Below are 17858 nucleotides of genomic sequence, written 5' to 3'. Positions count from 1 at the left end.
CAATATACATTTGATTTCTCTTCACCGTCGATTTCAAAAAAAATTGTTGAGGTTGATTTATTTTCACAAAAACCTCAATAATCATCGAAGTAATAGAGTATAGCTGATTACAGGGGAAGAAAAAAGGGGCAAAGGGTTAGGTGGGTGAATTTGAGCCCGGGAGGGGAAGATATTTTCTTTTTTGTTCTTTTTATTTGCCGGAAGAATCGTTATCGCCAGATATTGATGGTGAAGAAGAAAGGGCAAAATAGGTGGGTGAGGTTGTGTGGGGAGGGGGAAGGAGATTTTCCTTTTTTTTTTTTTTGTCAATTAATTATTTGGACGATTAAAACTGAAAATATTTTTCATTTTATTAAAATTGAAGATTTATAGTTTACTATTAGATGGGCCCATGTGCCACATGTCATAATTTTATTCGTGATTTTTTAACACAATGTGTGTAAATTACACGCACAATTTTTTTTAAGGCTAGTTATCATTTTATGTCCAATAGACACATATTTGTTAATATTAGAGTGTCTAATAGACAGTAGTCCTAATTGAGGTGTCTAAATGAATTATGCAAATAACTTTGAGGGGTTGTAGATGACTTAAGCTTTTTGATTTTGTTAAATATTTGATAATTTGTCTTTTTTTTTCTTTTTTTTTTTATACAGTGTTCGATATACGCTTTGGACTTATCAAGGGTATTTCCAATCCACGCTTTATTTTACTCTCCAAATATAGAAAATAGAGAGTAATCGATGACAATCAATTCCAATCAAATTCTCTATTTTACTTTCTAAAAATGAATCTTCTTCTCTCTTCAATATTATATTATTATTTCTATTTCATTATTATTTTCTTATTTCATAATATAAATCATTTTTTTTCAAATAATCACCATATTTAATTTTCATATAATATAATATTTTTTTCAAATACTTAATATTTAATATAATTTTTTTAAAAAAAATTCTAAATAACATAAATGGCAAGAAAATATTAAATAATATACATATTAACGGACAATTCAAATAAAAGTGATATCATTAATGAAATACAATTACATAAATATTACATAAATACTCAATTTTCAAGATTATTACATTGCTCCCATAAATGCTCTGGTAATGCATTACTGAGTTCAAAATGAGCATTTTCGTTCTTAATTTTTTATGTCTAGCTAAAAATTGTTCATCTATCACCATTTTTGTCGTTGGAGTTGGAGCCTCTGCGACATTTTGAATTGGTGCATTAAGATCACGTTCATCCTCGATTATCATGTTGTGCAATATAATACATGTAGTCATTATATCATGTAGTACTTCCTTAATCCAATTATATCGAATAATATATTTGAAATATTTGACGAAAATTAAAGTGATGGAAATTTTTAAAAAATAACAAAAATTATTAATCAGGAATGATAGTAATATATACTAAATAATATATTTCTAAAATGTTGTATTACATTAAAAAAGAATTATGAATATTAAAGATTTAATTAATGATATTATATGATTTATAATATGCTAATTACAAATATTGTATAATAGAAGTAGAAAAATAATACAATAATGAAAAAATATTCAAAAAGTGAAATAGAGAGTGTGACTAGGAGTTATAATGAAAAAATATTCAAAAAGTGAAATAGAGAGTGTGAATAGTAGTTCTCCAAATTTGGAGAACTACTAGTCAACTCTCTATATTTGGAGTGAAGAGAGTAAAATAGAGGGTGGTTGGAGTGTCCATTCTCTATTTTACTTTTCAAATATAGAGAATAGAGAGTAAAATAGAGGTGGATTGGAGATGGTCAAACAATCTCAACAGTATTTTTCATCAAAATCCAAAATTGAGAATGGATATGTTTTTAGACTGCTAAAAATGGCGAAATAGTAAAAAAAAAACGTGAAAAATCAACTTAAGTTGTTTGTACTTTTAAGTTCGTCCAATTCATGATTTCCAATGTTTATTTGTTGTGGATCTGTTGGCCTGGACGTTTGAATTTATTCCACCGCAAACAACTGAATATACTACTGCAGGATCTTCCGTAAGATTCTCGAATCAAAATCAACCACGACTACCATCTGTGGTCCATTTTCGTTCTCTTTCCTGCCCGAGAAGGGGGATCTCGACCTCATTGACATCGGAAGATTCATTCGAGATGCAGGTCCTGTCGAAGCCTTGGCCGGTCCCCTTGGATTTGGCCCTAACTGATAAACTAACAAAAGAAAAACGAAATGCAACTCATCCGAATAAGACCAATTGGCATAGGCCATAGACAAAGAGGGATTTCACGAGTTCCCTCGCTTTGCGCCTCGTCGGCCACTTCGAGAGCATCCGTGCTTACACGATCAATTACAAAATCAAGATCTTCGGAATATTGTATGGCCAAGTCTCCCCATAATGTCATTCAAAGGAAAGGAAATTTGCATGCCACACTTTCCACAAGAAGAAAAACATTTTGATTGGCAATCATAATGCTCTAATGCGCGTGTTATGGCTCGTTGGAACACTGCCAATCAAATTCACATCGAAAAATCTCATTTTGAGGTAAATTATTCCTTATAAAAAATGATTCAGGGTCCAAACTTGAAATCACCAATATTCCATATGTTGAAAATAGGATATTTCATAATAAGTTTATTTCTTTAAAACGATTCAGATTGGTGTGAACTGCACATGTTTTTGTGTGAAAATCATTAATTTTTTGACAAATTTTGAAAAAATAATAGAAATTGTTAAGTTTTAAATACTTGAAATTATTTTCTGATAAGAAGGATAATTTAAGAATATAGCTTAAATTGGGAATATAGTTTAAGAACGTTTTTTTGCCATAAACTCTAGGATATTCCATATTAAGTTTAGTGTTTTCTTCTTCTCATATCTCAATAATAGATATTTTTTCTATCTTAATAAATATTTCTCTTGTTTTTTATATTTTTTATTATCTCTCATTTATATTTATATCACCCAAGTTCGAGCACTTTGTCGCATTTTTAGCTGGTGTTTGATTATAAATTTTTAATTTTTTTTTGAAAAATCAAGGACTTATTTGGCCATGATTATTTTTTTAAAAAAAATATATTATTTTATTTGAGAATCAGTGTTTGATCATAAAAAATTTAAAATACAACTTAAAAATTATATTCAAAATTTGAAAAATACCTAAAATCTTTTTTCACCTAATTTTCTTATTTTTATAAAGATGACTCTATTTAACTGATATTTCATCTTTTTTTTTAGGAGAAGTACATTCAAACAATCATATATTATTTGTAAAAATTATAATCAAACACAATTCTATCTATCTTCAACTTCAACTTCAAAAGGTTCAAATAAAAAAATAAAAAATTGGGTAATAGTATGTAGTAGCTCGTATATAGAATTTAATCTGTGACATTATGTGATTATCTATTTTGAGATATCTTTTTTAGATCAGATTTGATCGTATGTATCAAGTAAATTAGTCAAGTAGGTGATTCTGCCAATTATTAAAAAAATTAAGGAGTATAAAATATATTTAGAAAATACATTCATCTTTAAATATTTTTTGACAAAAGTATGGTCAAACACAACTCTAACTCCAACTAAAAAAACAATTAAAATAAAATGTAAAATATTTAATTTTTATGGTCAAACGCCCATCAGATTTGAATGAAGTTTGAATTAAAATTTCAAAATGTGTTTGACCATACTATTTGAAAACATATTTCACTTTTTTTTATATAAAAAAAATATAATCAAGAAACGTGACTTATACACGTGAGTTCTAAATTTTTTTTCAAAAATATCCATAAATTTGGCACAAAATTATCATTCTAATAATAAACTAATAACATATTATCCTAAAATCATAATACGATATTTAATAAAAACTACTAATAACACAATTACTAGCTACTACAATTCGTCAAATTCACAATTAATTACGAAAATTTATCAGTAAAAAAATAAACAATAACAACAATAATAACTAATTATTCTTTAATATAATTTTTCCACATTTTATAAACAATTTCTTCATATAATGCATGTATTTTATGATGAAATGGTCGAAAATGGTAGATAAGAAATAGTTGACTTAGAGTCATAACTAGATGGACTTTTTTTTATATAAAATATTAAAAATTTGAGATAAATTTTACTATAAGATTTTAAAATAAATCATAGGTATATTTTGGCCCAAATTTGTTAATTATTAAACCCTACCCCTGCAAGAACACACAAACGAAAATGGCTCTTTGCAGAGCTCGAATGGCTTCATCTTCCCTTCTTCGCAATGTCATCAATCGTTCTTTCTCTACAAGTACTTTATATTTCTCTATATTCATTTCAATCAACACAAAATCTCTACAATTTAACCCAATTTTTTTTTTAAAACAATGTTACAGGTCCATTTGAAGCAATGATATCCAAAATGAAACCATCGAAGGAACTGGAATCAATGATGGAACAGTTCTCATTAGACATCAGTTCTCAAATCGGAAGTTGTATGCCATTAGGTATGATGCGAATCGGAACCCTAATTCACAACATCGAGATGCGACCTGGACAAGGTGGGAAATTGGTTCGATCAGCTGGGACGTCTGCTAAGATACTTACGGAACCCAACGCTTCTACGAAGTACTGTGAAGTGAAGTTACCTTCCGGTGTGAAGAAACTGATTGATGTTAAATGTAGGGCGACTATAGGGCAAGTTTCGAATCCGGAACATGGGACGAAGAAGTTGAGGAAGGCTGGACAATCTAGGTGGCTTGGACGGAGACCGACTGTTCGTGGTGTGGCGATGAACCCAGTTGATCATCCACATGGTGGTGGTGAAGGGAGGAGTAAGAGTAGTGGAAGTCATGGAAGAGTTTCGTTGACACCTTGGGGAAAACCTACTAAGGGTGGGTATAAAACTGGGCCGCTTAAGAGGAAAAAGTAGTTCTTTTTTTGGGGTGGGTGGGTATTTTGATGGATACTTGTTTGTCCATGTTACATTTTCTTGATGAAGTTCATGAGGAGACAATAATTATCAGCAAATCAAGTTTGAAATTTGTTTAGGAATGGTAGAGTTTTTTCCTGCCTTTTGGTTTGATAAAAATTGTGTTACTTCAGGTTTGTTTCAAACTAATGGTTACTCGAAGGATCAGTAGAAAAATTACCTTGTAAGCTATTGTTTTTGCAAGTTCTGAGGATTTATTGTGCCTTGAATATTACTCCTTTGTTATTTTTACCTGGGAATAGGTAAAGATGATTACATTTCATTTGCTTAATATAATTTTCTTTCTCCATGCTGCTATTATTATTTGTCCTGTACAGTTCTTATTTTCCTAAATGTGGAGGATAACTTGGATAGTATTGATTCTTGCTCTGCATTTAAGGAAATAAAGGTATGGTGATCTTTTTCCCTCTCATAGCCCATTGTGTTTGTTTGCATCCAGGCAGGAATAAATATGTATTTCTGTTGCTTTTGCATGTCCATAGCATCTGATGGTGAAGTTCCCATTTCCAATATAATTTTGAGTTGCTCTGAGTAGTTAATGAGTTGATGTTTCTGCTTTTCCTGCAATAAATCAAGTGTTTTCTCTTAGTAATTCTGGGATGGTCTTCCCCATCCCCTGTTCTTTGCTCGATATTTTACGTAAGTTACTATTGCTTCCTTTCCTCAACTAGATTGGGGGATTGAGCAGTGGCTGTTATTTCTGCTGTTGTACTTCTTGCTTCCCTTAAGATGGTCTTGCTCAGAAAGCCTAGGCTTTCTCACCTGCTCTATTGTGGTCATGTAGGTTTTGGAGGTGGAAGGGTTTACTTCATGAAGGCATAATAAATGGCTAATTCAATACAAACTCTCTTATGCCTGATGACTTGCTTGGATTTGGTTTCTCGGACCTTAGAGTTTCTATTTTGATAGCTGCATTGTTTTGTGCTTTATAATTATGAAGGGAAAAAGTGGTCTAACTTTTGAATTTCTTTCTTCATTTCTTGATCTCTTTTCCCCCCACTTGATTGGGAAGAGCAATATCTTTTGGTGGTGTCTATTGGTTTGTCAGATTAATGGAATGCAAATGGTTAGCTGAGTAAGAATGTTGATATCAGTATTGGAGTACTTGAATTGTGGATGTTTTTAGTTTATTTAAGCTGTAGGAATCAAATTTTGGTGTATATAGGACATCTTTGCCAATATCTTCATTTGTACAAAGTTGAAGTTAGAGTAGTTTGGTAAACGTAATGTTTTTAGGGATATCAAGTATGGATCAAACCCGCAAAAGAATGTATACTTTTGGCTTTTCTCTGAGAGATGCTAGTTTTGGTTTTACATGTTTATTGGTCTGTCAATTTTTTTTTTTTGTTGAGAATGTTGGTCTGTCAATTTTTAGTGGCATTTGGTGATAGAAGCACTCTTTTATAGGTGACAGTGTGCGAACCCTTGTGTGACTGCAGTGATCCTTCAGTAATAGAAAAGAAAGTAGTTTATTGCCTGTTATTCATGTAAAGTGGACGATACTATGGATTTTATTTTGAGTGGAATGCGAACATCGTATAATGATTAATGAATCTTTGAAGTTCTCTTCTTTTCCAATCTGTTTTAATCAGGAAGAGAGCCTTCTCTCTACTTAATATTTGAAGACAATTTTCAAAGACTAAGATGCCCTTTTGTCTCGAAATGAAATCAGTTAAAGGCAGGTCTGTGACTGGAGTAGGAGAAAGCAGCTTTCCATCTGTTATAGTTTCTTCCAAATGAAATAAACAGTAGAAAAGTGCATTGGATCTTGGCAAGATAGTTAGTTTATTAAATTGACTGGCAGAATTTAACAAATCTAAGCTCATAGTTGTCCAAATATATCATGTGTCATTAAAGATGCAGTATCCGACACGGTTTCACAATGAAATGGATCACACATGACACACCAATAACTCCTCTGATTTGCTGTCAAGCTAATTTATACAAACACTTTGCGTGCTGCGTAAAGTGGAGTAGCTTTGCTGATGAAATTTCACACTTCACAAATGCTCATCTCTTACAACTTGCGTATTTGTTTTGTTAAGTAATGGTCAGTTGTTACAATTTTGGAGTGCATATGATCATTCAAGTATCATCGATTTCATTTGGTTTCTACTGTCCTAGTAAAAGCACGAACTGCAACTTCTAAACCTCTGTAATTATGTAGAAATATTTAAATATGTTATTTTCTGTAATGCACATTTCTCATGTAAAGAGAGTTTTTCTCTACCAGTGACTAACTCATGAATAATTGTCTGTATGTGAAAGTTTACACCCCCTTGAAATGCTGAATGTTCTCTCTCATGTGATTGCATACATCGCACTTCTAATGCTTTTCTGATGGGGCTTGTACTGTTGGTGACTTACATATTCTTGCAGGCGAGAGCTTCAAGAAGAACTTGGTGTAACTCTTCCAAAAGATGCATTTGAATTAATATTTGTTTTTCTTCAAGAGTGGTTGGTATACTAAAGCTCTAATTCATCATGTCTTCTTATTATACAGTATTAAGCAGTAGCAATTGTCTGTTGACTCAGCGCTATGAATTTGTGCTTCTCCTCCTTGTTGAATCGTCTTTTTGTTTCTTCTGGACAAATGTCTATTCCTTTACCTGTCAACTTATAAATAAGACCTCATTATATATGACAATATTTTTCTTTGCAATTGAATAATACAGCTGAATTACCTAAATTAAATTTTGATAAAGATGTTTGTATTTCATATGCACCTTGAGCTGTCAGGGAGTTTGATGGCATATAGAAGTGGGACAACAAAGAAACATAACTATTGATAGCTACAATATAGGAAATGTTCATAAGGTGTTATCTCATTAGCTCTCCTTATTAATAAGCCTATCACTAAGTAGCTCCTAATAGATTAGAGCATGCGATACTTTTGGCTGTGTTTGAAGCCTAGAGTTAACAAAACTTCAGTCATTAAATTTGTGGTCCATCTGTCTCTTAAGAATTATTGGTTGTGATTGTTTTATTTGATCCGATGGACTAGACTGTAGTATAGTTCTATTTTGCAGATATAACTCAAGCATATCTGTAACATGTGGTTACTACTATTATTTGAAGTACTTTCTCCCAAATGTTGCTCAAATGTCTGTGTTCATTTTGTCCACATTTCCAGGGCTTTTACGCGATACACAATTTAGTGGACTTTAACTATTGGAGCACTTTCTTGATAGTTCTTGTTTTTTTGGGGGATAAATCAAATGCTTTCGTGATTAGTTATATAGTAACCATGGATGGGGAGCTAGGATATGAGGAAAACCGCCACCTTTCAGTGGCAAATTGTCTCATTTCATTGTATTCTCAATCTGGGTACGTTGATGCGGTTGACTGTACTTTTAACAAAATGGAGTATAAGATATAATAACATGGAATTCAATGATAAGTGGATTTGCTTTAAATGGAAAAATCAGTGATGCATTTGATGCTCTTCATGAAATGCAGTTCATGAGGACCCTAGAACCGGATACTGTGTCATTAATTTGTATTATTCCACTAGTTGCAGAATTCATGCTATTGAGAGAAGGGAAAGCTCTCATGGGTAGGATTACTGCATTTATTATATTTGACCCTTTATTTTATAATATTATAGGGAGTTGGGGCAGGTTGAAAGGGAGGGGAAGTCGATTTAAACATAGTGCCACTATAACCCTATTCACAGCTTTACCATCCGGAGAGAGGTGGGAGCAGAACACTCGATGATGAATGCTCTCATGGATATGTATTTTAACTGCGAAAGGGTCAAGGACGCTGAGCAGCTTTTCTTGAATATGCAACAGAAAGATCTAGTTTCATGGAATACCAATTATCTTTAGGTATTCCCAGAATTGCTGGTGTAGAGAAGCTCAGTCGTTGCTTAAGATGTTCCGTAGTGGGAACTCAGAATGCAGCCTGTCGACTCTTCTGGGAATTCTTCTGGCTTGTGATTCCCTCAACTCGATTCAATTTGGAAGGTCGATCCATTAGTGGGAGGTGAAGTTGGGATTTGTAAACAATATCATCTTAGTAAGTTCATTGATGTACATTTATATTTGTTGTGGTGATCTAGTAGCTTCTTTCAAATTGCTGGAGGAAATAACTTATACTGCTGATGTGGATAGCTGGAATACTGTGATTTCGGGCTGCACACAGAATGGTCACTTCTGGGAAGCTTTAGATGCAAAGTCAATGAGACTCAAATCTAATATCATTAATGATACTATTACTCTAGTCAATATCATACCAGCCTGTGGGAATCTCGAATTGACATGTGAAGGAAAGTCAATTCATCCCCTAGCTTTAAAGACCTCAGCTGGTTATACATTGCTCGTCAGGTATTCCAGTGTTTAAGATCTATTGCAGCTTGGAATTCAATGATTTCTGCATATGGTTTCCTCAGCAATGCTCAGAAAGCAATTGAAATCTTTCATAAGATGATTGATTCGGAACTTACTCCGTCAATGGTCACATTTATCAACTTATTAACAGCTTGCAGCCATACAGGGCTTGTTGACCAAGGCTTCTGGACTCTGGTATTACAATCATATGCTTGATGGGTTTGGAGTTCAAATATTTTCTATTATTAGCTATTTTATGATAATACTGAGATAAAATAATCTTGTGTTTTATATACCCCTAATAAGAGCTCATAATATCCTAATCAAATGTTGAATAAAATAATCTTGCATTTTATTCCGAGATATCCCTTATCCTACGTACCAAATATTTTTTAATTGATAAATTATCTTTTGATTTTTAAATTGAACAAATAAAAGTGGATCTTTATTTTTTACTATAGTAGACAAGTAAGAATGAATGAAAGGAGCATAAATTAGAGTGAATGGTGAAAATCAACTAGAAATTTCACGTTTTTGCGAGTTTAATACATGAACTATTAAATTGTGAATTTTTTAAAATTATTATCAAATGTTTATCAAAATATTCGACGCTATATGTGTACCAGCTTCATTTGGCCATAAATTTTCGGCCGCATGATGTAACAACTTTATGAGTTAGACCCATTTTTTTCTTTAAAAAAAAATTCAATTAATTTTTCTAAAATTCTAAGCTCTCCCTCCTAATCATTTTTAAACCATTTTTCTTCATTTCTGGTTGTCTATCGTAGATTTTCTCAACCTTCTTTATTTATCAACATTTCGGTGAAAATAATTAGGGGTATGTATCGATTGATTTAGTTTGATTTTATGTATTATTGGTTCGATTTATCGGTTTTTAATTTTGAAATATGCTAAATCAATAACAAATTAATAAAATATTTTTTATCGGTTTTCGGCTTATTGATTTTGGTCCTTAACGGTTCGGTTTAACCAATAAAAAAATACTCATAAAATAATTATATGACTTTTCCAATAATTTGACACAACAATACAATAATATAACTTTACCGAATACTCATAAAATAGAAACAATAGTGACTAACATGAAAAGAACTCTACAAGGTGAAACACAAATAAAAAAACTCAGACAATAATGTGAATTGATGGTTAACGGACAAAGATAGTAACTAATAAGATATTGATATTGACATTTAATATTTATTTAGGGCTAAAGTAATAAACTTAATGAATTATCGGTTTATCCAATATTAAAAATCAATATCGAATCAATAACCCGATAATTTTTTTATAAAATCATTAAAAATCTATTAACCCAATAATTAAATAGTCATAACCCAATAATATTTTTTCGGTTCAATTTTTGCACACATCTAAAAATAATCGACATCATAAATATTAATCCAAATCCATTAGGGAACCATGCATCTTCAAATATTAATTAAGGTATATTTCGATTAATAGTTGGTGGTGATAGTTTCATATAATTCAAATATGAAACATGTAAAAATATAATATATTAAATGTGGTTTTAATCATTACTCTCTAAAGTCTGGTATATTTTTAAAAAGGTATTTACCATGACAAAATCATGGTAAAAAAATCATTTGACTCTCCCCAAAGAATTAGCAATATTTAGCACTTTGCCATTCTTTCCAAAACCCTCCATTCTCCTCTTTGATCAGACCTAGGGTTTTACAAAAGTAATCAATGGCGTCATCTACTCGGATTTTCGGCTACTGCTGTCGAGCTCTAATGGCCGCTGCTAAGACTTCCGCAGCAATAGCTACTGTGACCAAAGTCAGAGGTCGTCCCACTGGAATACTGAAGCCACAACCAGTTTCCCCTGCACTAGGAAGCTTCTTAGGTACTAAAGAAGCCTCCCGCGCTGATGCCGTCAAGAAGGTTTGGGAATACATTAAAACCCAGAATCTTCAGGTCTCTTTCCTTTGCTATTTCTTCATTTTCTTTTTTTGGAGTTCATTAGTTGCAATGTTCATTTTCGTTTTTACTTCATTGTGTTTGCCTGTTAACTTTTGATCCTCGATTATTGTCAACTCGTATCATTTCTGCTGTATCTCTTTGGTGGAGAATTTTATGGTCGTCCTTGAAGACATTATAGTTCTATTTTGCGTACAGAAACATTTTAAATTTGGTACACACAGTATAGTCTAGCTAGAGAAGCTGAATACTTGCAGACTCAGTCACAGTACTTATGGATAGTAGAATGCTGGATTAGTTATCCAGTAGGCATAACATCCATCGGGGCTAGTAATCAATATGTGATGGCGTCTTTTGATCAATAAATTGTTTATACATTACCATTTTCAAAAATAAAAAATATAAAATGTGATGGCTTCTTTTGAATTTGTTGATAGTTCTTGCTTCTTGAGATGATTTTGTTTCTTTGCTTTTCTTTTTATTTTTATTTCCTTCCTTTTTTTACTTTGAATGGTTTGAAGGTCTTTAAGTATCGAATGAAGAAGGGAAGTTGTTAATTCATAAGCTGGAGTGCAAGAGTACAAGTGAGAGGGTGGTTGATAAGATTTAGGGCTTTAAGATTATTTTTGGAGGCTAATCTGTTAGGTTCTCTACACATGATATGGGCTGATTTGTTCATTATTCATCTCTTCTTTTTTGGGGGTTGTTTGGGCTAGTGTGACTTTTGTCATGACAGACTCTTCCTTTTCTTATCAATTATACTCAGAGTTGGGTTTGTTTTGGCTGGTAAAAAGTGTCTGGTCCAGATTAGAGATTTAGCACACTTCAGATTAATGAATAAGCTAGTTGTATCGAGGTTTTCTTCTGCTGGTTCAAAATATTTATCAAGAGTGAAACATCATATATGTATATTCACTTTTATGATTGTTTTCTATTTATAAACATACTTCTATAGCGTTATATGATGAAGAGCTAGAATGGTCATGGCCTAGCCCCAATGATACTATGATATCCTACTTTTTTGTTATCACTTATCACCAAGTTTTCAAACTATTTTAACCCTTTGTACGACCTAGAAAGGCATATAGCTATAAAATTCTTTTTGGCCCACTTCCGAGATAAGTGTTGAAGATCAAAGAGTGCATTATGCATAGATAGGTATGAGTTACAGACTAGAATTCCTAATCTTTCTAAGATAGCATTGAGTGGACTCGTAATGAAGGCAGCCATGATTATGAATTATCTACAAGTCCATTTATGCTTCTAAAGATTGTTTTGTAGTCTCTTGTCTGAGAGGAAATAAGTTTTTGGGATCACCATGGATTGCCTGGAAAAAAGTTTCTTCACCACTTTCTGAATTTGGAATCTGTACATAGGTCATAGCTGCACGTGACTGGGTTCTTCCTATTTTCTATCCCTACCTTCAGGGAACTGCAATACGAGTCCGGCACCAGAAGAGCAAAAAAATTAAGCTAAAATTCCAAAACGGCAAAAGAATTTGTGTAAAACCAAAAGGGTAAAGGCGCACCAGCCCTTGCGCCTTTACCCTTTACGCCGTTGACGGCGTTAATTGAATTAAAGGAAGGCGCACAGGGCCTTGCGCCTTTCCTTATTGTGTGGGTCCTCCTTTTTTGCAATTTTCCTACACTGCCGGCCCCAATCCCCTTCCCCCCACCCCTCTTTACATTCTAACTCGTTTTTTCTTTTCCATAAATTATATCCCTCTACTAATCTCCCCCCACCCCCTTTACATTTCAATCCTTTACCCCCTTTTCCATAAAACACACATAAAATTTTGTGGATACATACACACGCTAATTAACTTTTTTTTTGTATCAATCAACATTACTTTATACTTATTTTATACCTAATGCTTAGGTAAAAATAATTGATTTTCTTCTATTTATTTTATGTGATATTATGTATTATATTGTTAATTATTGTAATTTATAGTAATTTAAGCATTTTTTCTATAAAAAATGTGGATAAGTTTAAAGTTGAAAATAAATTATTTATAAATAAAAATAAAGTTAAATTAATAGTCAAGTAATTTATAATATTATGTATAGTAATAATATTATAAATTGTCTAGTGAAAATAATACTTAATAAATATTTAGATCAATTATCGGATACCGTAAAAATAATTCAAGACAAGTTATGGTATCCAATATTTAGATCATTGAATTATTTTTATGGTATTTAGACAATTTATGGTATCCGACAATTTATGTTGGGTGATTTCTTGGCATCTGTCTGAACCTTGGTTGATAGAGTTACCTGGTACCCATGTTGGTAAGAGGTAGGAGGTACCTAGTGGAGTAGTCGAATTGGGTGCAACTTGGCCCAAACACCAGTGTTATAAAAAATGACATTTGGCATTTGGCATTTGGCGTTTGGCCTTTCTCATCTATGGACTCAACTCGATCCAAGAGATATCTGTATCTCATGTGTACAAGAAGAAATTGAGTTTGTCAATTTGATCATTGCCAACTGATTGTGATTTCCCTTCCTTTTTTTTTTGGGGTTCAATGGTACTTTTCTTTCATGGTTTTACTGACATGGTGATTGTAACTTCATGGTTTGCAGAATCCTGCAAACAAGAGAGAGATACATTGTGACGACAAGTTGAAGACAATATTTGATGGCAAGGACAAGGTTGGTTTTCTAGAGATTGCAAGGCTATTAACCCAGCATTTTCATAAGGCTGCTTAAGTTCTAGTTAGGCGGTAACTTCTGTAAACATTAGGCACCGTCTGGATGCTGGACATTGTTCTTTACCTAGCTGGCTAGCTTCTTTCTGTTTCTAGTAGCTCTTCTGTTTGCCTTCACCCTAGTTTGAATTATCAAGCGGGGTCGATCCAGATGCTCTTTAAATCAAACGGTTTGAAGATGAAACAAAAAGCAACAGGGTAATGGTAAACTACTACCATCAATGTTCCTCCACCCCAAAATTCCCTCCTTATCCCTTTCACAATTTGAAGTTAAGCAAGGTATGTAGGATGACATACTTTTGAAACACAAATTGTACCGGTTGAAAATGTAAAATTCTTATTGCGGTTAGTTCTCTTCATTTTGCTGACAAAAGTTAGCCTATTTACTTGTGTTTTCTTTTTTCAGTTTAAATATTCGATAGAGATTGCTTCTTACCAAAAATATTCTCTATTTCAAAGGTTTGAACTCGAGACTTTTGTTTAAGAGTCGAGGAAAACCCAATCATCCCGTCGTATCCTTTATTGGTTATGCAACACAAGGACTTCTTAGGAAGTCACTTATACTAGTAGTACTATTCTTGTACAAACACTCTTTTAACTTTGGAGTTTTTATAGGATCCATCAATCTATCAACGGAAAAGGGTCAAAAATACGTCTGAATTATAGGAAAAAGTTTAAAATCACCCTCCATTTATTTTTTGATCTAAAAATACTCTTCTACTCATCTTTTGGTCTAAAAATACCTTTTTATTCACCTTTTTGGCTTACTGTAACCCGTGAAACTAAAAACCCTCTTTTTATTTTTTAAAATATTTATCATGTGTTATTTTCTTATTGGATGAAATAAATTTCATCTCCACTAAAAAAATTTCATAATTTATCTAAGCCAAAAATAATATACCTCTTTAATACCCCAATTTTTATTTTTTAAAAAAAATCTAATAGTTTTTTGTTACTGTAGTTTTTTTTTTCTTATTCTTTTTAAAGTTTGTTTTGGGATCACGAAGAAGGATATTATTTTGATTTGAATAAATTATGAGGAAAAATATAAAAACAAACTAACTTTTATATTTACTGTAGTTTTTTTCTATTAATTTAGTTTTTTATGGTCATCAAGTAGGTATAATGTTTTGGTTTAGATAAATTATTAGAAAAAAATTGAAAAACTTTTTTAAAAAATCTTTTAGTTATACGTATTATCACAAGCTAGTTTTACAATAACTATCTAAAAACTATCTTGTAATAACTAAAAAAATTATTTATTTATTTTTAACCATCTTGTAATAACTAATTTAGTTTAAAATAATTTTTAACTATCTTGTAATAACTAGAAAATAATTTAGTTATACGTATAACTAAAAACTTTTAGTTATTTTATTTATACGTATTGTAAAAAAATCAGTTATTAAACAAAAAAGAAAAATCAAGCCAAGAACTAAATAGTCCTTTTTTTCTAGTTAACCGGATAAAAAAATTAGTATTGTTTATCAATGTAGCTTTTTTAAAATAAAAAATTGGAACAGGGGAGGGGGTGGGGGTTTTGAAGAGGTATATTATTTTTGGCTTAAATAAATTGTGAATTTTTTTTTGGTAGAGGTGGAATTTTTATTTCATTCACTAAAAAAATGACACATGATAAATATTTTTAAAAAATAAAGATAGGGTTGTTAGTTTCAATGGTTATAGTGAACAAAAAAGATGAATGGAAGAGTATTTTTAGAACAAAAGATAGAATAGGGGTATTTTAAAACCTTTTCCTATAGTTCAGGGGTATTTTTGGCTCTTTTCCAATCTATCAATGCTGACAACAAGAGCACATATTCTTTTTTGGCAACTCTTTAATTTCAACTTTTCATCTGATATGATTATGACCACAAGATTAAAAAATATTTTGATACATATTACATGTCTTTAGTTTAAGACCATAAGATTCAAAAAAATATTTTTTTTAAAACTATGTGCCAAGTCAAAATCAAAAAATAAATTGAAATGAAATGAGTATGGATTTTAGGCATTATTTTCTAAAGGATAAGAAACTAAGGGGTCGTTTGGTGTGAATGATAACACTAAATAGTCCCGGGATTAAATTATAGTGCCACTCAATTTGTTGTTTGGTTGGTAAGTTCAGGATAACTTATCATGAGATTAATAATTATTACCGGAATAAATTATCCTTCCCCTTGGATGATATAGTAATACCAGAATAACTTATCCTGGGATAAAGTAGGTAAATGACAACAATATCCCTTTAAACTTTTTTTATACATCACTTCTCACATTCATAAAGGGTATTTTTGTAAATAAATAATTTATTCTTAAAATTTATATAATACATTTTATTTTGAATGCAACAGACCTAACTCTTAGTAAGAAATAATCACATCACACCTTATCCCATCATAATTAATTCCATCGTGATTTATCCCGTCATAACTAATCTCATCATAACTTGTATTCAAACCAAATGACCCTTAACAATTAAATTTAACAACATAGTTAAAGTTGAACTAAAATTATACTATGTTGTATGATTAAGGATTATTAAAGTCTGTTTGGACGAACTTATGACTCATAAATTATAAGTTAGAAATTCTAATTTATGAATTTTAATTTATTTTTTGTTATTTTGACGAGTAAATTTCATAAAAGATCTTATACCTATTGCTATTTTTTCACCAAATATCACACTTATCAAAATCTATGTACAAAAATTAAAAGATTAAATAAACAGAACGAACTCTTCCTCCAAAAATATGATCCTTCTCTCGGAGGCTTATTTGGATCGGCGGAAACTCACTCGGCCTGAGCGTCTACCGGGGCACCATAAAGCCAATATGATTTCTACTTCACATATTACCGTTATCATTTTTTTTTGGCAATTATCTTTTAATTAGTTTATTTTTGATAAAAAAAAATTGTAACCTGATAAATTTGCCCCTTCTAATGCATTTTGTTAATTTAATTAAAATGATAAATAAGTATATAGCCAAAACTAATTTGTCAATGAATTCGAATCATCCTCTTGAAAAAAGAAAAGAAAAATTAATAGCATTCTCCCATCTCTACCATACTCACAAAAATAATAACTATACCATTCTTTGTTGTAAATTTGCTATTGTGCCATTATCACCTCCCATTTTGTTCCACGATCGAAAAATTACTTGAGTGAACATTTTTTTTAAAATAATTATCGATTTTAGTGATATTTTTTATTTATTATCATCAATAGCAATAATATTATAAATATGCTAAGTATTAAAAGTAAATTATGTATGCAATATAAATGTATTATAACTATTTAAAATATATTATGTCTATTTGGTAAGAAATTGACATAATGTATTATAAATATATTAAAGTGTGTGATAAATATATTATTCATAATAAAACTTGTATTATATGTGCTTTATATATAATTTCAGTAATATGTATTAAAATTGTATTATAAATATATTATAAGTGTCCAATGAAAAAAATGTTATTGCTATAAATGATAAATATTTTCTTAATATAGTATATATATATATATATATATATATATATATATATTAACTTTCGGCAAGAAATTTACTTTCGGCCTCTCATATTGTTCATTTTTTTTACTTTCGACCTCTGAGTCATTTTTATAACAGTAGGGGTATATATGAGTCACTTTCATAACAAATGGTATATCAATTTTAACTCACAAAATTGAAGAGTATATCAGACAATTTTCCCTTTAAAAATTATATATAATAATAATAATTTTACAAATTTATTTTTTAAAATTATTTTTAAAATTTTATAAAAAATAATGAAAAAAAAATAATTAATTTTATCTTACTTTTATGAATTGATAAGTAATTTGATATAACTATTTTAAATAATGCGACAACTCATATGG

At 31.0% G+C, this 17858-nt stretch overlaps 2 protein-coding genes across 2 annotated transcripts; both read left to right on the top strand.

Annotated features, from left to right (window-relative positions):
• Window positions 1–4156: 4156 nt before the first annotated feature.
• LOC129889558 (60S ribosomal protein L2, mitochondrial) lies at window positions 4157–5181 on the top strand. Its single transcript, XM_055964917.1, has 2 exons — window positions 4157–4291; window positions 4377–5181. The coding sequence occupies exons 1-2, from the start codon at window positions 4219–4221 to the stop codon at window positions 4910–4912; spliced, it is 609 nt and encodes a 202-aa protein (XP_055820892.1). The 5' UTR covers window positions 4157–4218; the 3' UTR covers window positions 4913–5181.
• Window positions 5182–10919: 5738 nt separating this feature from the next.
• LOC129889556 (protein TRI1-like) lies at window positions 10920–14361 on the top strand. Its single transcript, XM_055964916.1, has 2 exons — window positions 10920–11259; window positions 13851–14361. The coding sequence occupies exons 1-2, from the start codon at window positions 11032–11034 to the stop codon at window positions 13974–13976; spliced, it is 354 nt and encodes a 117-aa protein (XP_055820891.1). The 5' UTR covers window positions 10920–11031; the 3' UTR covers window positions 13977–14361.
• The last annotated feature ends 3497 nt before the right edge of the window (window positions 14362–17858 follow it).

The sequence above is a fragment of the Solanum dulcamara genome, chromosome 5 (assembly GCF_947179165.1).
Source record: "Solanum dulcamara chromosome 5, daSolDulc1.2, whole genome shotgun sequence".
In the NCBI taxonomy this organism is placed as follows: Eukaryota; Viridiplantae; Streptophyta; class Magnoliopsida; order Solanales; family Solanaceae; genus Solanum; species Solanum dulcamara.
This window is presented reverse-complemented; position numbering and strand designations above follow the sequence as displayed.